Genomic DNA, 22,857 nt, shown 5'->3' on the forward strand with positions numbered 1-22,857 from the left:
ACACGGATGCGGCGACTAGCCTAGTGAGAGCAGACAGTGTCCTTTCTCATAGGCTTGCATTGAACACGTTTTCCTGTACAGTCTGGGAAAAAGTGCCAAATCTGGACTCTCCGTGATGTTTTTGATCCGTTTGCGCACTTCTGCACAAGTAAAAGCGGGTCCTATTTTTAACATAGGATCCGCTTCCTGCCTTTTTTCAGAGCTTTAAAAACGTATCCGACGGATACGTTATTAAAACAAGTGTGAATCAGCCCTTATAAAAGACCAACATATTCTGTGGCACTGTATGGTATAAGAAACACAGGTATAATACAGACAATGGTATACCCAACATATAAATATTGGTACAGAATTGGTAGACATAGTAATTACAGCGAGAGATGTAACATGTTGAACAAAATGTATAGCAGACACTAAAACACAAAAAACTGAGAGAGCCCTGCCCTTGGGAGCTTACTGTACAGTATAAAGGAATAGGGAGGAAAGATGTGGGGTTGTATGCAATATGTGTACATAGACAGCGACCCATATGCAATTAAAGGACAACAGTAGTGAGAAGAATATGAAGGCTGCCATATTTATTTCATGTCTAATAATACCAATTGTCTGGCAGTCCTGCTTATCTATTTAGCTGCAGTAGTGTCCAAATAACACCTGAAACAAGCATGCAGCTAATCCTGTCAGATCTGACAATAATGTCAGAAACACCTGATCTGCATATGCTTGTTCAGGGTCGATGGCTAAAAGTATTAGGGTACGTAGGGCCGAACCTCCGATTTTCGGTTCGCGAACCGGGTTCGCGAACTTTCGCGAAAGGTTCGGTTCACGTTAAAGTTCGCGAACCGCAATAGACTTCAATGGGGATGCGAACTTTGAAAAAAAAAATAATTATGCTGGCCACAAAAGTGATGGAAAAGATGTTTCAAGGGGTCTAACACCTGGAGGGGGGGATGGCGGAGTGGGATACATGCCAAAAGTCCCCGGGAAAAATCTGGATTTGACGCAAAGCAGCGTTTTAAGGGCAGAAATCACATTGAATGCTAAATGACAGGCCTAAAGTGCTTTCAAACATCTTGCATGTGTATACATCAATCAGGTAGTGTAATTAAGGTACTGCTTCACACTGACACACCAAACTCATCGTGTAATGCACCGCAAACAGCTGTTTGTGTAGTGACGGCCGTGCTTTACTGGTGCGCACCATGGCGAGAGTGCAGGTTTTGGTGGCTTTACAGCCCATATGGTCATCTGGCTGATGTAGCTGAATGACAGAACAGTGACTGTCCAGCTGATCAAATTTGGTCTGACCACAATGAGGCAACGACCTTATTATCGTGGGTGTGCCCCCCGAGACACTCATCTAGGCGCCGGTCATTGCTCCATTGTGATACGCAAGCCCCTTCACCACGGCAAGGTAATGATCACGAAGGGGAATGGGCGCATGTACATGCCTTTTCTTTTGTTGTTGCAGCTGCCCGCAGTGCAGCCAGAAAAATTAGGCAGTCATGTACACGCACCCGAAAAATTATTACAGCGGCCGCTGCTAGCAGCGGCCTAAAAAATTCAGCAATCCGCCTGGAGTCCCGGACCCTGTTGGTGGTGGCGGAGAAGGTAGTCAAGCGGCCTGCAGGCAGACATGCTGTGTGGAGGGACTGGGAGCGACTTAGTCTTCTTGGGGCAGGCCAGGCAGCCAGTCACACGGCGTGCAGGCAGAGATGCTGTATGTGCGGGGACTGACTTAGTCTTGGGGCGGGCAGCAGCCCTCCGGGATCCATGCCTCATTCATTTTGATAAAGGTGAGGTACTTAACACTTTTGTGACTTAGGCGACTTCTCTTCTCTGTGACAATGCCTCCAGCTGCGCTGAAGGTCCTTTCTAAAAGGACGCTTGCGGCAGGGCAGGAGAGAAGTTGGATGGCAAATTGGGACAGCTCTGGCCACAGGTCAAGCCTGCGCACCCAGTAGTTCAAGGGTTCCTCATCGCTGTTCACAGCAGTGTCTACATCCACACTTAAGGCCAGGTAGTCGGCTACCTGCCGTTCCAGGCGTTGGTGGAGGGTGGATCCGGAAGGGCTACGGCGAGGCGTTGGACTAAAGAACGTCCGCATGTCCGACATCACCATGAGATCGCTGGAGCGTCCTGTCTTTGACTGCGTGGACACGGGAGGAGGATTAGTGGCAGTGGTACCTTGCTGGCGTTGTGCCGTCACATCACCCTTAAAGGCATTGTAAAGCATAGTTGACAGCTGGTTCTGCATGTGCTGCATCCTTTCCACCTTCCAGTGAGTTGGTAACAGGTCCGCCACTTTGTGCCTGTACCGAGGGTCTAGTAGTGTGGCCACCCAGTACAGCTCATTCCCCTTGAGGTTTTTTATACGGGGGTCCCTCAACAGGCAGGACAGCATAAAAGACGACATCTGCACAAAGTCGGATCCAGTACCCTCCATCTCCTCTTGCTCTTCCTCAGTGACGTCAGGTAAGTCAACCTCCTCCCCCCAGCCGCGAACAATACCACGGGAAGGTTGAGCAGCACAAGCCCCTTGCGATGCCTGCTGAGGTTGTTCTCCTGCCGCTGTCCCCTCCTCCTCCTCCTCCTCCCCCAAAGAAACACCTTGCTCATCATCCTCTGAGTCTGATTCGTCTTCTGCACACGACTTCTCTTCTTCCTCCTCCTCCCCCCTCTGTGCTGCCGCAGGTGTTGAGGAAACAGCTGGGTCTGATGAAAATTGGTCCCATGCCTGTTCCTGCCGTAACGGTTCCTGGTCACGCTCATTCGCAGCTTCATCCGCCACTCTACGCACAGCACGCTCCAAGAAGTAAGCGTAGGGAATTAAGTCGCTGATGGTGCCCTCACTGCGGCTCACCAGGTTGGTCACCTCCTCAAACGGCCGCATGAGCCTGCATGCATTCTCCATCAGTGTCCAGTTGTCGGGCCAGAACATCCCCATCTTCCCAGACTGTTTCATTCTACTCCAGTTGTAGAGGTAGTGGGTCACGGCTTTCTTCTGTTCTAGCAGGCGGGAGAACATGAGCAGGGTCGAGTTCCAGCGAGTCGGGCTATCGCAAATGAGGCGTCTCACCGGCATGTTGTTTTTGCGCTGAATTTCCGCAAAGCGTGCCATGGCTGTGTAAGACCGCCTCAAATGCCCACAGAACTTCCTGGCCTGCTTCAGGACATTCGCTAAGCCAGGGTACTTTGCCACAAATCTTTGAACCACTAGATTCATGACATGTGCCATGCAGGGTATGTGTGTCAGCTTCCCCATATGCAAAGCGGCAAGCAGATTGCTGCCGTTGTCGCACACCACGTTGCCTATCTCCAGGTGGTGCGGGGTCAGCCACTCATCCACCTGTTTCTTAAGAGCAGCCAGGAGAGCTGCTCCAGTGTGACTCTCCGCTTTGAGACAAGCCATGTCTAAGATGGCGTGACACCGTCGTACCTGGCATGCAGCATAGGCCCTGCGGAGCTGGGGCTGTGTAGCTGGAGAGGAGAACTGCCACTCAGCCAAGGAGGAGGAGGACAGCGAAGAGCATGTAGCAGGAGGAGAGGAGGTGGCAGGAGGCCTGCCTGCAAGCCGTGGAGGTGTCACAATTTGGTCCGCTGCGCCCTGCTTGCCATCGTTCACCACCAGGTTCACCCAATGGGCTGTGTAGGTAATGTAGCGGCCCTGCCCGTGCTTGGCAGACCAGGCATCCGTGGTCAGGTGTACCCTTGACCCAACGCTCTTCGCAAGAGATGACACCACTTGCCTCTCAACTTCACGGTGCAGTTGGGGTATGGCCTTTCTCGAAAAATAAGTGCGGCCTGGCATCTTCCACTGCGGTGTTCCGATGGCCACAAATTTACGGAAGGCCTCAGAGTCCACCAGCCGGTATGGTAACAGCTGCCGAGCTAACAGTTCCGCCACGCCAGCTGTCAGACGGCGGGCAAGGGGGTGACTGGCCGAAATTGGCTTCTTCCGCTCAAACATTTCCTTCACGGACACCTGACTGCTGCTGTGGGCAGAGGAGCAGGAAGCGCTCAAGGGCAGAGGCGGAGTGGAGGAGGGTGCCTGTGAAGGTGGAAGGGAGAAAGCGGCAGAAGCAGATAATGCACCTGATGGAGGAGGAAGAGGAGAAGGAGGGTGGCTTTGCTTTTGTGTGCTGCTGCTGCTTTTGCTCAAGTGGCCATCCCATTGCTGTTTGTGCCTTTTCTCCAGGTGCCTTCGTAAGGCACTTGTCCCTACGTGAGTGTTGGCCTTTCCACGGCTCAATTTTTGTTGGCAGAGCGAGCAGATGGCTTTGGTCCGATCTGAGGCACACACATTAAAAAATTTCCACACCGCTGAGCCACCCTGGGATGTGGGCACTATGGGGACCTCAGCAGCTGATGCTGAAGGGCAAGTTGGCTGGCTGTACATAGGTGGCAATACATGGTGCCGGACACTGCCACCAGCTGTTTCTGACGAAGAGCTGCCCCAGCTTCTTTCTGCAACTTCTCTCCTCCTCCTACTCTCTGACTCCCCCTCTGAACTGTCCCCCTCTTCATCTCCTCTATTGGGTACATACAGTGGATCCCTATCATCGTCATCATCGTAATCATCCTGCCCAGCTTCGCTTGCCTCAGACAAATCCAAACATGCACCAACATCAGTAGGTCCTTCATCCTCCTTACACGTTACATCCATAATGTTGCCGCGTAACTCAGACATATGAGCTGGTGAAAATTCATCTGGCTGTAACAACAATGGCTGTGCATCAGTGATTTCACCACTAAATAATTCTTGCGAAGTGTCAAATGCAGCGGAAGTGGTGCTAGTAGTAGCACTGGTGGCTGAGCAAGATGAGGTGTTCTGTGTCGCTAAATACTCAACCACGTCCTGACAATCTTGGGAGGTGATGGGACGTGCCTTCTTCCGAGCACTGTACTGTGGGCCAGGTCCACACGAAATTACATTTACACGACCTCGCGCAGACCTGCCGGGTGGCCTTCCTCTGGCTCTGCCACTACCTCTTCCTCTACCTGTTTTGTCCATATCGGGTATGCACGGAGTGGTATATCACACTGCGTGCACTCACGTAGGTAGGTGGGTTCACTTAACTGCACAGGTATGCGCACTGATGCGGTGGGTTCACTGAACAGAACAGGTATACAGTGGCGGGTTCACAGAACAGGTATGCAGTGGCGGGTCCACTGAACAGAACAGGTATGCAGTGGCGGGTTCACTTAACTGCACAGGTATGCGCACTGATGCGGTGGGTTCACTGAACAGAACAGGTATGCAGTGGCGGGTTCACTTAACTGCACAGGTATGCGCACTGATGCGGTGGGTTCACTGAACAGAACAGGTATGCAGTGGCGGGTTCACTTAACTGCACAGGTATGCGCACTGATGCGGTGGGTTCACTGAACAGAACAGGTATGCAGTGGCGGGTTCACTAAACTGCACAGGTATACAGTGGCGGTTCACTAAACAGAACAGGTAAGCAGTGGCGGGTCCACTGAACAGAACAGGTATGCAGTGGGCGGGTTCACTAAACAGAACAGGTATGCAGTGGCGGGTTCACTAAACAGAACAGGTATACAGTGGCGGTTCACTAAACAGAACAGGTATGCAGTGGCGGGTCCACTGAACAGAACAGGTATGCAGTGGCGGGTTCACTTAACTGCACAGGTATGCGCACTGATGCGGTGGGTTCACTGAACAGAACAGGTATGCAGTGGCGGGTTCACTTAACTGCACAGGTATGCGCACTGATGCGGTGGGTCCACTGAACAGAACAGGTATGCAGTGGCGGGTTCACTAAACAGAACAGGTATGCAGTGGCGGGTTCACTTAACTGCACAGGTATGCGCACTGATGCGGTGGGTCCACTGAACAGAACAGGTATGCAGTGGCGGGTTCACTAAACAGAACAGGTATACAGTGGCGGGTCCACTGAACAGAACAGGTATGCAGTGGCGGGTCCACTGAACAGAACAGGTATGCAGTGGCGGGTTCACTTAACTGCACAGGTATGCGCACTGATGCGGTGGGTTCACTGAACAGAACAGGTATGCAGTGGCGGGTTCACTTAACTGCACAGGTATGCGCACTGATGCGGTGGGTTCACTGAACAGAACAGGTATGCAGTGGCGGGTTCACTAAACAGAACAGGTATACAGTGGCGGTTCACTACACAGAACAGGTATACAGTGGCGGTTCACTAAACAGAACAGGTATGCAGTGGCGGGTCCACTGAACAGAACAGGTATGCGCACTGATGCGGTGGGTTCACTGAACAGAACAGGTATGCAGTGCCGGGTTCACTAAACAGAACAGGTATACAGTGGCGGTTCACTAAACAGAACAGGTAAGCAGTGGCGGGTCCACTGAACAGAACAGGTATGCAGTGGCGGGTTCACTAAACAGAACAGGTATGCAGTGGCGGGTTCACTAAACAGAACAGGTATACAGTGGTGGTTCACTAAACAGAACAGGTATGCAGTGGTGGGTCCACTGAACAGAACAGGTATGCAGTGGCGGGTTCACTAAACAGAACAGGTATGCAGTGGCGGGTTCACTTAACTGCACAGGTATGCGCACTGATGCGGTGGGTTCACTGAACAGAACAGGTATGCAGTGGCGGGTTCACTTAACTGCACAGGTATGCGCACTGATGCGGTGGGTCCACTGAACAGAACAGGTATGCAGTGGCGGGTTCACTAAACAGAACAGGTATACAGTGGCGGGTCCACTGAACAGAACAGGTATGCAGTGGCGGGTTCACTAAACAGAACAGGTATGCAGTGGCGGGTCCACTGAACAGAACAGGTATGCAGTGGCGGGTTCACTAAACAGAACAGGTATACAGTGGCGGTTCACTAAACAGAACAGGTATACAGTGGCGGTTCACTAAACAGAACAGGTATGCAGTGGCGGGTCCACTGAACAGAACAGGTATGCGCACTGATGCGGTGGGTTCACTGAACAGAACAGGTATGCAGTGGCGGGTTCACTAAACAGAACAGGTATACAGTGGCGGTTCACTAAACAGAACAGGTATACAGTGGCGGTTCACTAAACAGAACAGGTATGCAGTGGCGGGTCCACTGAACAGAACAGGTATGCGCACTGATGCGGTGGGTTCACTGAACAGAACAGGTATGCAGTGGCGGGTTCACTAAACAGAACAGGTATACAGTGGCGGGTCCACTGAACAGAACAGGTATGCAGTGGTGGGTTCACAGCACAGGTATGCAGTGGTGGGTTCACAGCACAGGTATGCAGTGGTGGGTTCACAGCACAGGTATGCAGTGGTGGGTTCAATGAACAGGTATACAGTGGCGGGTCCACTGAACAGAACAGGTATGCAGTGGTGGGTTCACAGCACAGGTATGCAGTGGTGGGTTCACAGCACAGGTATGCAGTGGTGGGTTCACAGCACAGGTATGCAGTGGTGGGTTCACAGAACAGGTATGCAGCCAGACAGGAACAAGCTAAGCCTAACTAATCTTTCCCTGAGAGACAGTCTGCAGCAGCTCGCCCTACTCTGACTAATGCAGGCACACGAGTGGCCTTAATGGCCGCCGCTGCCTGCCTTATATAAGGGGGGGTGGGGCTCCAGGGGCTAGTGTAGCCTAATTGGCTACACTGGGCCTGCTGACTGTGATGTAGAGGGTCAAAGTTGACCCTCCATGTGCATTATGGGGCGAACCGAACTTCCGCAAAGGTTCGCCTGCGGGACGCGAACGCGAACCACTGAAGTTCGCATGGAACCGTTCGCAGGCGAACCGTTCGGCCCAACTCTACAGACATACGATAACGATCGTTCGTTCTGAACGACGAACGATGTTAAAGGAGGTATCGGCCAATGATCGTTTGAGAAAAGGCTACTTTGAACATCGTTCGTGTATGAACGATCTTGGAACGAGCGTTGCGTGCGCAACATGATTTATAAACTGATTTCAAACACAAGTGTCAAAAAGAACTGTTTCGAGCATGTGCAAAGCTTTGAGAATGAACGATCAACGACCGATCGTTGTACAGACATTACTTTTTGAACGATGGTCGTTGGAAAAGATCTGGCAGAATGGATTGTTCTTTACCAGCGACATATCTCGTTGGTCGGTCGTTTTAATGATCGTTCGTGCACTTTTTACGAACGATCGTCGGGCAATGCCGTCGGTAACGATCGTTTTAAACGACTATAGTCGCATGTCTGTACGCACCCTTAGAGGCAAAGGATTAGCAGGACAGCCAGACAATTAGTGGTGCTAAAGGAAATAAAAGTCAACCTCCATATCCCTATCGCTTCATTTGCCCTTTAACTTTTTAGTTAGGTGATATTTTCACACTGGGGGGCCATATGCAATTAACCTTTTCTCCTGAGTTTTCTCCTAGGATAATTTTTCATCTTCTATTTAGATTAACTTTTCAGCACTTTGCAATGGAAAAAGTACCACAAAGTAGGTGGAAAAAATACTATCAAAATTATTTTGAGTATTTTGTTGCTTGTTGGTAATTTAACCACTTCCCAACTGAGGGGTTTTACCCCTTGACCACCAGAGCAATTTTCACCTTTCAGCGCTCCTTCCATTCATTCGTCTATAATTTTATCATTACTTATCGCAATGAAATGAACTATATCTTGTTTTTTTCGCCACCAATTAGGCTTTCTTTAGGTGGGACATTATGCCAAGAATAATTTTATTCTAAATGTGTTTTAATGGGAAAATAGGAAAAAATGTGGGAAAAAATTTAATATTTTTCAGTTTTCGCCCTTTATAGTTTTTAAATAATGCATGCTACTGTAATTAAAACCCATTAAATGTATATGCCTATTTATCCCGGTTATAAAACCGTTTAAATTATGTCCCTATCACAATGTTTGCCGCCAATATTTTAGTTGGAAATAAAGGTGCATTTTTTTCAGTTTTGCGTCCATCCCTAATTATAAGCCCATAGTTTATAAAGTAACAGTGTTATACCCTCTTGACATAAATATTTAAAAAGTTCAGTCCCTAAGGTAACTATTTATGTTTTTTTTTTATTGTAAATTTTTTTTTTTTTTTTTAATTACAAAAAAAAAAATAAAATTGGGGAGTGTGGGAGGTAAGGAGTTAATTTTTTGTGTAAAACAAGTTTATTTGTGTGTAGAAAATGGTTAGGGTGTAGTTTTACTATTTGGCCACAAGATGGCAACATTACCAATTTGTTTCATGCTACCTGCAAGCGTCCTTCTGGACTCTTGCAGGAAGTAGAAAGAGGCTGGGACTTTGTTATTTTTTCACAATGATCGCGCTGCTCAGCCGAGCGGCAGCAGGTCATTGCGGGGCTGAGATCAACGAACGGGAATGGATTTTCCCGTTCGTTGATCTCTGGGCGAGCGGGCGGCGGCGTGTTTACTAGCGGCGGGCGGCGTGTTTACGAGCGGGAACGCGGACAGCGGCGGGAGTGCGCAAAGTACGGATTTCTCCGTCCCTGGGGGTGAAAGGATGGAAAAAGGGGCGGAGAAATCCGTACGCGCGGGGGTAAAGTGGTTAAAAGGCATTTTATTGACAAGTTTGAAAATATCAACCAGGAGAAAACTCAGGTGAAAAAGTGAATCGCATATGGCCCTGGGACCCATATGCAATTCACTTTTTCTCCTGAGTATTCTTCTAGGTGATATTTTCATGCCTTGCTATAAAATTTTAAACCACCAGCAAGCAAGAAAATACTCAAAATAATTTTGATAGTAAATTTTCATGAACTTTTGGGTACTTTTTCAATTGTAAAATGCCTAAAAGTTATTTTAAAGAGAATATAAAAAATTTCTCCTAGGAGATAACTCCAGAGAAAAAGTGAATTGCTCCTTGTGAGTAACAATAACATGCCTTGTAATGCACGTGGAAGCAAAACTATACTCAAGATAATATGATAGTACTTTTCACTTACTTTTTGGTACTTTTTATTGTAAAGTATTGAAAAGTTATTTTAAAAAGAACTTAAAAAAAAATCTATAAAAAAAATATGAGTTTTGAGGAACGCTTAAAGGGACTCCGAGCAGTGCAGAAACTATGGAAACTATGGAAAGATGCATATCATTTTAAAGCACTCTTTCTCCTCTTTCCAATGATATATAAAATTTCCGCGGCCGCAATTTCGATCGCGAAAATAGAGAAAACGTAGGCTTAGGGCCGCGGTTTATGTGTTGTCAGAAAGAGGAGAAAGAGAGCTTTAAAATGAAATCCATCTTTCCATAGTTACATTGTATTACACAGGGCGACTTTTTCTCAAAGTCAGCAGCTCCATTTAGCAGTAGTAGCAATAGTTTTCTCTATTTTCGCGATCGAAATTGAGGCCGCAAAATAGCGAAAACTAAAAGGCGTAGGGCGGCGGTTTATATATCATTGGAAAGAGGAGAAAGAGAGCTTTAAAATGATATGCATCTTTCCATAGTTTCTGCACTGCTCGGAGTCCCTTTAAACCTGAGACAAAATAACTCTGGTCGAGTCGCACTTTGACACGTGCACATCCCAGCCACATCCCCGTCCCTGTCACGCTCCTGTAGCTGGTAGTAGTATGGACTTTTTGGAAATCCCCCACAATCCTATGCGGGAGTAGTTCGCTGTGAAGAGCTGCTAATTACTCCAACATACTTTACAGGCACAGAATAATGGCAGTATTTGTATAGCGCCTTTCTCCTGTCGGACTCAAAGCGCTTGCGAGGCAGCCACTAGAGCGCACTCAGTAGGCAGTAGCAGTGTTAGGGAGTCTTGCCCAAGAAACTCCTTACTGAAATAGGTGCCGGCTTACTGAACAGACAGAGCCGAGATTCGAACCCAGGTCTCCTGTGTCAGAGGCAGAGCCCTTAACCATTACTCTATCCAGCCAAACAAATAAGCAAGCTGAAATATTGCTTGCAATTACTCATCGCAATGTATGATGGTAAACTGAAGTTACTTTTTTTTTCTAATCAAAATTAGGCTTTTAGTTTAAAAATTTTCCACTGGGTAAAGCTAAGAATATTAACTACATTACGTTGTTTTCATGGTTTCAGGGCTCAGGGGATGTAAAGTACCACTTGGGAATGTACCACGAACGCATTAACCGAGCCACGAACAAGAAACTCACTCTGTCTTTGGTTGCAAACCCTTCTCATCTTGAGGCAGTAGATCCTGTGGTTCAGGGGAAGACCAAAGCAGAGCAGTTCTATAGGGGAGACAATGAAGGAAAGAAGGTGAGTTCACTGTAAAGGCACCATAGATTAACTTGTTTCTGATGGAAGCTATTCCCATTGTGACAGCCAAGTGACTCTCTTCCCCCTTTCATGTAGATCAGGGGTCTCAAACTCGCGGTCCGCGGGCCATTTGCGGCCCTCGATACAATATTTTGTGGCCCGCGCCGGCAAAAGCTTCCTTCTAGCTCGCCTCAGTGCTCCCAAGTAATCCGCCACATCCCCCACCGCTAAACGAGGGCTGCAGAGCCCCCAAATCGCCCAGGGGGCAATCCCCCGGCATTTCCTGGAAGTGGCAGAGCTTTCAGCTTCAGCTCTGCCCCACTGAAGCGAACTAAAAGGTAAAATAGGCAAAATAGTTCGCTTCAGTGTGAATTTGTTTGATTTCGGTATAAAAATCAATTTCAAGGGATGGGGGCGGGGGGATGTATTCGGGAGCTGCTGATTGTGAAATCCCTTATGCGGCCCAGCCTCATCCTGTCTTTGCCTCCTGCGGCCCCCAGGTAAATTGAGTTTGAGACCCCTGATGTAGATTGTTCATTACACCTCTTCCTAAGCTAGCAAAGGCCTTGTTAGGCATTAGGTGAGGTAGGTTAGTGTTCAAAACTTTAAGGGGAGGATACGTGTGAGAATGGGTACCAGGTAAGTCTATAGTACAATATTGGTAATTTAAATTAACAATATTTTTACTTCACACATTGGCGGTACAACATGTATGCCTTGTGCATCCCCTGACCAAATAAGGAGAAATATGGCAGCAGCAGTGATACAGATTCAGCATTTTCTGCAAGACATGTGAGATAGATCAGATGACACTCTATTACTGCTATATAACTTATGTATGTACGCCATACAGGAAGGTAATCCAGAAGATAAAGGTATTGCCCAGGTTTGCTTTAAGTACATAGCTTGTGTGCTTTATAGCATATTTGTATTTAAATACTTAATGTCCATCAGCATGTAAAGGTGGAATTAAAGCCTTAGTTCAAGTTGTTTTTTTTTTAATGTATATGGTGTGGAATATATCATAATTTGTAATACACAAACTTTGTGCAATGGACCTAAACCATTTTTTGCATTTTTATGACTTAGTTTGCAGTGCTGACTTTCTATTCTAATGATGTATACTACTTGTCTGAACTGAATTGCAGTCTGCGTCTCTCCAAATTCCACCCCCATCCCATCATTATCTAAGGGAGGGAGTCAGGGAGCAACAGACAGTTTTTTCAAGTTAATGCATAGCTGACCATGCCCACAGCATTTTTGTTTTATTATTTTAGGTGATGTCTATTCTAGTTCATGGAGATGCAGCCTTTGCTGGACAAGGCGTTGTATATGAGACTTTCCATCTTAGTGATCTTCCATCATATACCACCAATGGAACCATTCATGTTGTAGTAAACAACCAGGTAAAATAAAGAAAAAAAACCCATAATTTTAATTATGAGACTATTGTGAGAACTATGTGTGATGCAGGAATGTGTAATCAGAACTTACTTAAAAGGATACTGTAGGGGGGTCGGGAGAAAATGAGTTGAACTTACCCGGGGCTTCTAATGGTCCCCCGCAGACATCCTATGCCCGTGCAGCCATTCACCGATGCTCCGGCCCCGCCTCCGGTTCACTTCTGGAATTTCAGACTTTAAAGTCTGAAAACCACTCCGCCTGCGTTGCCGTGTCCTCGCTCCCGCTGATGTCACCAGGAGCGTACTGCACAGACCATACTGGGCCTGGGCAGTACGCTCCTGGTGACGTTAGTGGGAACGAGGACATGGCAACGCAGGCGCAGTGGTTTTCAGACCTTAAAGTCTGAAATTCCAGAAGTGAGCCGGAGGCGGGGCCGGAGCATTGGGGAGTGGCTGCACGGGCACAGAATGTCTGCGGAGGACCATTAGAAGCCCCGGGTAAGTTCAACTCATTTTCCCCCGACCTCCCTACAGTATCCCTTTAACTTTAGAAGATTTTTGTTATAAGATTTGCCTCCTGTACATCAAAAAAAAAAAAAAAATGCTTGACTAGTCTGGCAATATCATGGTGTGCCAGTATTTTTAGCACGGGGGAGTTTTTTTCAGATTGTAATCACTGCATTTCTACACTGTCACTTTTTCCTAAGTGATTTGTTGAGCAGTTATGATGTAAGATAACTGCTTTGTGCATTAAATTTTCAGATTATTACACTATTTTAGATCAGTTTACTTCGATTTCTAAAGCAATTGGTGTCAAAATTTGACTCATTATCCAGTAATGGTAAATCTGTATTCTGTAATGCCTAACCTGCCTCTTTTCTGCATTAAATCCAAAAGGATCTACAGTAGGTCCTTCTGCATGTGTTCTTCCTCTAAATGAAGCTACACGGCTTCAATTGTAGTGATGCCCCCACCCCTCCTTACTCATTAAACCCTACACTAGCCTCTGCATTGGAGCAGAGACCGGTCTACATACAGTGGGTTGCAAAAGTGCTCGGCCCCCTTGAAGTTTTCCACATTTTGTCACATTACTGCCACAAACATGCATCAATTTTATTGGAATTCCACGTGAAAGACCAATACAAAGTGGTGTACATGTGAGAAGTGGATCGAAAATCAAAAATCGAAAAACAAATGAATAACTGCACAGTGGGGTGTGCGTAATTATTCAGCCCCCTGAGTCAATACTTTGTAGAACCACCTTTTGCAGTAATTACAGCTGCCAGTCTTTTAGGGTATGTCTCTACCAGCTTTGCACATCTAGAGACTGAAATCCTTGCCCATTCTTCTTTGCAAAACAGCTCCAGCTCAGTCAGATTAGATGGACAGCGTTTGTGAACAGCAGTTTTCAGATCTTGCCACAGATTTTCGATTGGATTTAGATCTGGAATTTGACTGGGCCATTCTAACACATAGATATGTTTTGTTTTAAACCATTCCATTGTTGCCCTGGCTTTATGTTTAGGGTCATTGTCCTGCTGGAAGGTGAACCTCCGCCCCAGTCTCAAGTCTTTTGCAGTCTCCAAGAGGTTTTCTTCCAAGTTTGCCCTGTATTTGGCTCTATCCATCTTCCCATCAACTCTAACCAGCTTCCCTGTTCCTGCTGAAGAGATGCACCCCCCCCAGCATGATGCTGCCACCACATTTGACAGTGGGGATGGTGTGTTCAGAGTAATGTGCAGTGTTAGTTTTCCGCCACACATAGCGTTTTGCATTTTGGTCTAAAAGTTCCATTTTGGTCTCATCTGACCAGAGCACCTTCTTCCACATGGTTGCTGTGTCCCCCACATGGCTTGTGGCAAACTGCAAATGGGACTTCTTATGCTTTTCTGTTAACAATGGCTTTCTTCTTGCCACTCTTCCATAAAGGCCAACTTTGTACAGTGCATGACTAATAGTTGTCCTATGGACAGAGTCTCCCACCTGAGCTGTAGATCTCTGCAGCTCGTCCAGAGTCACCATGGGCCTCTTGACTGCATTTCTGATCAGCGCTCTCCTTGTTCGGCCTGTGAGTTTAGGTGGATGGCCTTGTCTTGGTAGGTTTACAGTTGTGCCATACTCCTTCCATTTCTGAATGATCGCTTGAACAGTGCTCCGTGGGATGTTCAAGGCTTTGGAAATCTTTTTGTAGCCTAAGCCTGCTTTAAATTTCTCAATAACTTGATCTCTGACCTTTCTTGTGTGTTCTTTGGACTTCACGGTGTTGTTGCTCCCAATATTCTCTTAGACAACCTCTGAGGCCCTCACAGAGCAGCTGTATTTGTACTGACATTAGATTACACACAGGTGCACTCTATTTAGTCATTAGCACTCATCATGCAATATCTACAGGCAACTGACTTCACTCAGATCAAAGGGGGCCGAATAATAATGTACACACCACTTTGCAGTTATTTATTTGTAAAAAATGTTTGGAATCATGTATGATTTTCGTGCCACTTCTCATGTGTACACCACTTTGTATTGGTCTTTCACGTGGAATTCCAATAAAATTGATTCATGTTTGTGGCAGTAATATGACAAAATGTGGAAAATTTCAAGGGGGCCGAATACTTTTGCAACCCACTGTATAACCAGAATAAAATATTGTGGAGTGGATGAACTGGGAGTATAATAATGTCTCTAAAGCACCACTCACTCACATGACTATAATCCAGCCCTTGCTTTAATGAGGAAGCTAGAGTATAGTCATATGGGCAGGCAGGGGAATAGCTATGGTCGCAACGATCTTACTTCACTAACAGGGAGTACAGAAACAGAGGCCTTTCACAGCTTTTCTGCATTGACCACATAGTGGATAGTAAGACTGCGGAGATTGTAGGCTTACCTTTAGTGGACATTGTATTACATTTAAATTGTTGTTATAAGTAATGTGAACATAATGTAGTTTTCTTTTTTTTTTATTGTGATCACATATATGTATATTTTTATAGATTGGGTTCACCACAGACCCTCGTATGGCTCGTTCCTCTCCATACCCAACTGATGTGGCCCGAGTGGTGAATGCACCAATATTCCATGTGAATGCAGATGATCCTGAAGCAGTTATGTATGTATGCAGTGTGGCTGCAGAATGGAGGAACACCTTTCACAAAGATGTTGTGGTAGATCTGGTATGTGTTTGTATCATATTACACCATTTATGTCTTATTTATCACCTAGTAACTCATCATATTGAAATTACTCTAATAGGATTAATTAGAAAATAATTAATTAGAAAATAAAATAAAGCAAAGGGCAGATCGGCTAATTCACTTCACTGATTCACTGTTTAAATTTATTTACAACAATTTTTAAAAATATTACTCTAGGTGGCTTCTTGGTAGGCTAGCTGTGAAGGCTGCTTTATCTATTTAGCAAGATGGTGAACGTATCCAAAAATAGAAGAGACTGAGCAGAAAGCATAGAAAATTCACTTAATTGTTACTACTGCTAGCTTTGTATTGATCATTGCAGTACAAAGCTTTGTAGCCCTAAAAAAAAAAAAAATCTTTATCACATAACTTTTCAGGCAATATTTTGATTGAGATACAAATCCGCTTCACAGCTGTGCACTCCTTATAATCTGCTTATCCAAAAAAACATGAATCCCACACAAATTGCTTACGGTTAGGGTCACACACACGAGCATTAGTCATAGCACATTTCTATGCATATGTTTGTGCAATTAAAGGTAATCTTACCTCAACCCACCCTTGCAATATTTTGATTTACTAGGTCCCCAGTTTTTAATCATTTTCTCCTCAATTCAGTGTTTTTCCAGACTTAAAAGTCTAATCAATTAAATATTTTGGACAATGTATAGCTAGGTTTAGAACTGTAAATTCCATCCATTATAAACTGTACGAATTAAAAATGTTTATCTTGTTATAATTGTACAGGTTTGCTACCGCCGTAGTGGTCACAATGAAATGGATGAACCCATGTTCACCCAACCACTGATGTACAAGCAGATCCACAAACAGGTCCCAGTCTTGAAGAAATATGCTGATAAGCTGATCTCTGAAGGGATTGTTTCTTTGCAAGAGTTTGAGGTACGGTGCTATGATACCTGCAACAAGATTTTTTTTTTATTATTTTTTTTTTACAAATCCAGGCAACTGGCATTTATTTTTGTAAAAAAATGTATTTTTCTTTGGGTGAACGGAAGTATAGCATGTCACCTGGTGAGTTGGGTAGAGTGCAAATATTGGAAATCATTTTTTTTTTTGCCAACACGTTCCTATTAACTTGCTTGGCGCCCATTCTCACACTAACCCTCCCATCTAATGCTTACACTAGCCCTACTTCTCCTAGTGCCTAACAGTACACCACTCCCACCACCACCGCTGTTTGGTTATTATTAATAGCCTAATAGCTGATAGACTAGTATTTAATGTAAGAAATGCAGTAGCCAATTACATGGCTATTAAGGTGGGTTCCCATATGAACTGCTTTGTGCACGTGGGATGAGTATTGTAAACATAACACTCCCCTACAATAGATTTTAATAAGTAAAGAATAGGCAGCTAACATTTTTCTTCAGCACAAGTCAAACTTTCAAGTTATTTTACAGAGCATTAGGATCCTGAAATTATCATCAAAAACATGAAGGTTATGTTTATAATAATTGGATGGTTTAACACATGCTATTGTATTGTATTTTTCCCCCTTTTCTTCATTTCTGTTGTTTAAAATAAAGATAGTGTTTATATCTTTATAAAACAATGTATGCTTTTGGAAGAATTATTGTGCTCCTACAATCTTAAAGGACCACTATCGCGAAAATTTTAAAAATGTAAAACACGGGTGTACATATACTTATGAGAGGTACATTTCTCCTAAATTTAAAATGCACTAGAAATTCATTTTCTGCCACATTGCTGTTGCCTACAATAGGCAGTAAATATCTGACAGGTTTCGGGCTTATCCATGTCCTCGTGGGTGATTGTCAGTATCTTCTTTTTTTTGTACAAAAGCAATCCATGGAAAGATGTCAACCAGCTTCCCTACTCACATGCACTCTATTTTAGCAGCTGGACTAAGTGAATGCTGTTCAGTAAGTGCTTTTGAAAAGAAATAAACTCCTGAGAATTCCCCATGAGTTGATGAAGTAGTCCAAACCTGTCAGATCTGTCACTTTATTTTTACTGCTTACTGTAAGTAACCGCAACATATGAGAAAAGTAATTTATACTGAATTTTACTCTGGGATTAATACTCTTCTTGTGCATATGGATTTTAAATTTTAATTTTTTTTTCGCGATAGTTGTCCTTTAACAAGACCATGGCAGGTATAAAAGGATCCTTAACCCATTCAGGTTCCGTGGTTTTCACGAGAGAAATGTTCACCTCCCATTCAGTAGCCTATAACTTTATCACTACTTATCACAATGAACTGATCTATATCTTGTTTTTTTCCGCCACCAATTAGGCTTTCTTTGGGGGGTACATTTTGCTAAGAGCCACTTTACTGTAAACGCATTTTAACAGGAAGAATAAGAAAAAAATGGAAAAATTCATTATTTCTCAGTTTTCAGCCATTATAGTTTTAAAATAATACATGCCTCCATAATTAAAACTCACGTATTGTATTTGCCCATATGTCTTGGTTATTACACCGTTAAAATTATGTCCCTATCACAATGTATGGCGACAATATTTTATTTGGAAATAAAGGTGCATTTTTTCCATTTTGCATCTATCACTATTAACAAGTTTAAAATAAAAAAAATATAGAAATATTTCATCTTTACATTGATATTTAAAAAGTTTAGACCCTTAGGTAAATATTTACATGTTTTTTTTTATTTTTTTATTGTAATGTTTTTTTTTTTGTTTTTTTTAGTAAACATTTTATTTGGGTAGTTTTAGGAGGGTGGGGGGTAAACAATAGATTTATAATGTAAATGTGTGTTCATTTTAATGTATTTTTATTTTCAGTTGTAGTATTACTTTTTGGCCACAAGATGGCGGCCATGAGTTTGTTTACATGACGTCACTCTAAGCGTAACACACGCTTAGAGTGGCGCATCGGGCAGGGAACGGCCAGAAAAGGCGCTGCTTCCGAGAGAAGCTGTTGCTTTTTCAGCGGGGGAGAGGAATCAGTGATCGGGCACCATAGCCCGATACATTGATTCCCTGGCTACCGAATCCGCGGCCGGGAGTGCGTGTGCACGCGCGATCAGCTGCGGGGGCGCGCGATAGTGCACATGGTTCCTGGACGTAGTTTCTATGTCCAGGAACCAAAATAGGTTAAAGGGAACTTAAAGCAAGGGGGCTATAGAGGTTGTCATATTTATTTCTTTTTTTTTTTTCTTCGAAAATCATTTTTATGAAGGTCAATAAAGCAAAGAAAATAACAAGCATTTGTTGTATGAGCACAAGCCGAAGAACGTGAAAAACAGGACTTAAGCGCCCCCAAAAACTGTTTATCTTAGACCTTATTATCACAGGGAAGAAGGGACGGGGTGGGTAGGGGGAGGGATAAAGATAATGGGGAGGGGAAACGGACAGAGGGTAGGGAGGAGCAGGGAAGGGGAGAGGGAAGAGGGTTAATGAGGCATCAATCAAGAATATAGCTTATGACAATATAAAAGAACTATTACAGCTTAATATTAGAAAGAACAAAACATATCACAGCGTTATGTGGTGTACAAAAACCTGTCTCAAAGCAGACCCTTTGAAGCCTTATATTCAGTAATACGTATTTCTTCCAATGTGGCTCATTCCGAAAGCGTTAACATTTGTGGAGATAGCCAGCGAAGGGAGGGAGAAATGAAGGTACGAGTGTAATAGAACACAAATGGACCTCAACAGATAAGACCAGTGAAATGGAAAAGACCAGCATTTGTCCAGAGGAGAGGTGCAGGGCCTATGTAGAGTGGAGATGGCCTCAATCTCCAATGTGATAAGTTATATGTATTTCTTTTTAAACAGTGCATTGCCTGGCTGTTCTGCTGATCCTCTGTCTCTAAACAAGCATGCAGATCAGATGCTCTGACTGAAGTCTGACTGGATTAGCTGCATGCTTGTTTCAGGTGTGTGATTCAGACACTATTGCAGCCAAATCAATCAGCAGGATAGCCAGGCAACTGGTATTTGTTTTAAAGGAAATAAATATGGAAGCCTCAGTTTAGGTTCTCTTTAAAGAGACTCTGAAGCCTCTTTAAACAATCAGTTTTTAGCTTTTATGTTAAAGAGGAACTCCAGCCTAAACAAACATACTGTCATTAAGTTACATTAGTTATGTTAATTAAAATAGATAGGTAATACAATCTCTTACCCACCCTGTTTTAAAAGAACAGGCAAAGGTTTGTGATTTCATGAGGGCAGCCATCTTTTTGGTTGAAAGGAGGTGACAGGGAGCATGAGACACAGTTCCAACTGTCCTGTGTCCTGATCACCCCTCCCAGTTGCTAGGCAATGAGAACAACAACATCATAAATTCCATCATGCTTTGTATAGCTTCAGGGGAAAAAAGCCCAGGCAGTTTTCTATTATGGGGCGGAGCTTAGCTAAAAATGCAGCTAAAAATGACACTTCTATAAGAAAAAACAGTTCTGATGTTCTGATGCTGTGAAACTGTTAAAGAAACACCAAGACTTTTCAGTTCTGCTGAGTAGATTTTTAATCTGGAGGTTCACTTTAAAGGGAACCTAAACTGAGAAGGATATGGATTTTTCCTTTTAAAATAATACCAGTTGCCTGACTCTCCTGCTAATCCTATGTCTCTAATACTTTCAGCCACAGCCCCTGAACAAGCATGCAGATCAGGTGCTCTGACTGTAGTCAGACTGGATTAGCTGCATGCTGATTTCAGGTGTATGATTCAGCCAAATAGATCATCAGGACTGACTAGCAACTGGTATTGTTTAAAAGGAAACATCCATATCCTTCTCAGTTTAGGTTCCCTTTAAGGATCTATGCCAGACCTAAAACGTTGCTATCCCGCGGCTGAACAAGGGTTTTATCACCCTCAAATCCTAGGGCAAAAATCCACGACTTTCTTGGTCGTGGATTTTGCTGCCCAGGGAGGCAGAGCTGTAGCTCTGCCTCCATTTGCGTCAATCCACCATTTGCGTCAATCCAAGATCAAGAGGGGCGGGGGAGAGGCGGCAATCAGCAGGATTGATGCTAGGAGAGGCAAAGCTACTGCAGAAAGCTCTGCCTCCTCCAGGAAATGCTCCCTAGTTTTTGCCCTGGGGATTTGAGGGTGATAAAACCCTTGTTCAGCCACGGTATAGCAGAGTTTTAGGTCGGGCATAGATCCTTAAAATAACAGCTAAAAACTGATTTTTAAAGAGGCTTCAGAGTCTCTTTAAAGGAGTCATCAGGGAAAACTTACTAAAATAAGTGCTACTTACCGGGGGCTTCCTCCAGCCCCAAGCTCCCAGCATGTCCCTCGCCGCAGCTCTCCCAGCAGCCGTTCGCCGCAGCTCCGTCCCGGTCCCCCACGATGACGTCAGGGCGACCTCCAGGTCGGCCTGTACTGCGCCTGTGCGAGCGGCGCTGTCAATCACCGCCACGTGGGCAGGAGCGGACTGCGCAAGCGCAGTGCAGGTCGACCTGGAGGTCGCCCTGACATCATCGCCGGGGGAACGGGACGGAGCTGCGGCGAACGGCTGCGCGGAGAGCTGCGGCGAGGGACATGCTGGGAGCTTGGGGCTGGAGGAAGCCCCCGGTAAGTAGCACTTATTTTAGTAAGTTTTCCCTGATGACTCCTTTAATTCTTCCCAATTGTCTTCAAGTTTAAAGAATGCTTGGATCTCAGAAATGATGTAAGTTAAATATAATGTTGGGCCTGATTTATTACCACAAATCAGTAACCCTTCGCACACTCGCATGCAAATGTTCAAACAAATGCATTCACAGATTCACTCATCCAGGCACCACTGTTATCCCTACAGCTAAGTTAGTCACCTACACTGCACAGAAGTACCCAGGTAAACGTAGGTGTCCTAACTCTGGCCCTGTAACATGCATAGTGCAGACATGCAAACATTTATTGCATCAAACATATCAAGGGATTAGGAGCACACATCCTGACGTCTTCTCCTGGGACAGATAGCGCATCATACCAATCGTACAAGGGAGCTAATGTATCCATGTGCACCATGCACATACACCAGCATAAGCTGTGTGCATGCTGACAAAAACACAAACGGGAAGGAGGGAGTGCACTGGCCACACCCCCTTCAGCACCTCCCTTTCCTTTATAACTTATTTAATGTCCTAACTAGAGGTGCCTGGAAATATGTTTTTTTTCTTGTTGCTGACCCTCTGTGGCCAGGGTTCTAATTCAAAGCACTCCTTCCTTCCTCTGTTTGTGTTTTTGTCAGCATGCACACAGCTTATGCTGGTGTATGTGCATGGTGCTCATGGATACATTACGTTAGCACCCTTGTGCGATTGGTATGATGCACTATCTGTCCCAGGGGAGGACGTCAGGATGTGTGCTCCTAATTCCTTGATAGGTTTGATGCAATGAATGTGTTTGCATGTCTGCACTATGCATGTTACAGGGCCAGAGTTAGGACACCTACGTTTACCTGGGTACTTCTGCACAGTGTAGGTGACTAAGCATAAGAATGCATTCTTCTGTGAACTAAAACCCCGGTTTTCAACTTAGCTGTAGGGATAACAGTGGTGCCTGTATGAGTGAATCTGTGAATGTATTTGTTTGAAAATTTGCATGCGCGTGTGCGAAAGGTTACAGATTTTTGCTAATTTTCTGGCCACACCACCTTCAGCACCTCCCTTTCCTTAATAACTTATTTAATGTCCTAACTAGAGGCGATGTGCCTGGATATATGTAGTTTTTCTTGATTTATTAACACGTCTCCAGAATTCTTCAAGCATTTCCAAAAATAATCCCATAAGTTGCAGATTTTGGCTGCATTTTTTTAATATGAAAAATGCAGCCCTCTCTCATGTTGGAATCTGATGTTGGTTCCTGAATGGCTTGTAAGTAGACATATAATGATGAAAACATATGATTAAAATAAATTCAAGCTGCCCTGTATTTATTTAGGAAAACAAAATATTTTGTTGAAGATGCTGCATGCAACTGTGATCACACAACCATTAAACAGCAACCTACACTCATTTGAACTTGTCAAATTTTTAACCATTAAAGCTAATGGGAATCCGATTTTTCTTTTTTTTTTTTTTTAATAAAAACATGTCTTTGTTGCAAATTAAAAACAGTATCTTACTGGTATTTTTGCCGCT

At 44.6% G+C, this 22,857-nt stretch overlaps 1 protein-coding gene across 3 annotated transcripts in view; it reads left to right on the forward strand.

Annotated features, from left to right (window-relative positions):
- OGDHL (oxoglutarate dehydrogenase L) overlaps positions 1-22,857 on the forward strand; it is a 203,194-nt gene that overhangs the window by 96,121 nt on the left and 84,216 nt on the right. For all 3 annotated transcript variants that reach the window (XM_068258827.1, XM_068258826.1, XM_068258828.1), the window contains 4 exons: positions 11,004-11,183; positions 12,461-12,589; positions 15,580-15,759; positions 16,528-16,680. In XM_068258827.1, coding sequence (XP_068114928.1) covers positions 11,004-11,183; positions 12,461-12,589; positions 15,580-15,759; positions 16,528-16,680 — 642 coding nt within the window. The remainder of the gene's footprint in view (positions 1-11,003; positions 11,184-12,460; positions 12,590-15,579; positions 15,760-16,527; positions 16,681-22,857) is intronic.

This window comes from Hyperolius riggenbachi, chromosome 10, assembly GCF_040937935.1.
Source record: "Hyperolius riggenbachi isolate aHypRig1 chromosome 10, aHypRig1.pri, whole genome shotgun sequence".
Lineage (NCBI taxonomy): Eukaryota > Metazoa > Chordata > Amphibia > Anura > Hyperoliidae > Hyperolius > Hyperolius riggenbachi.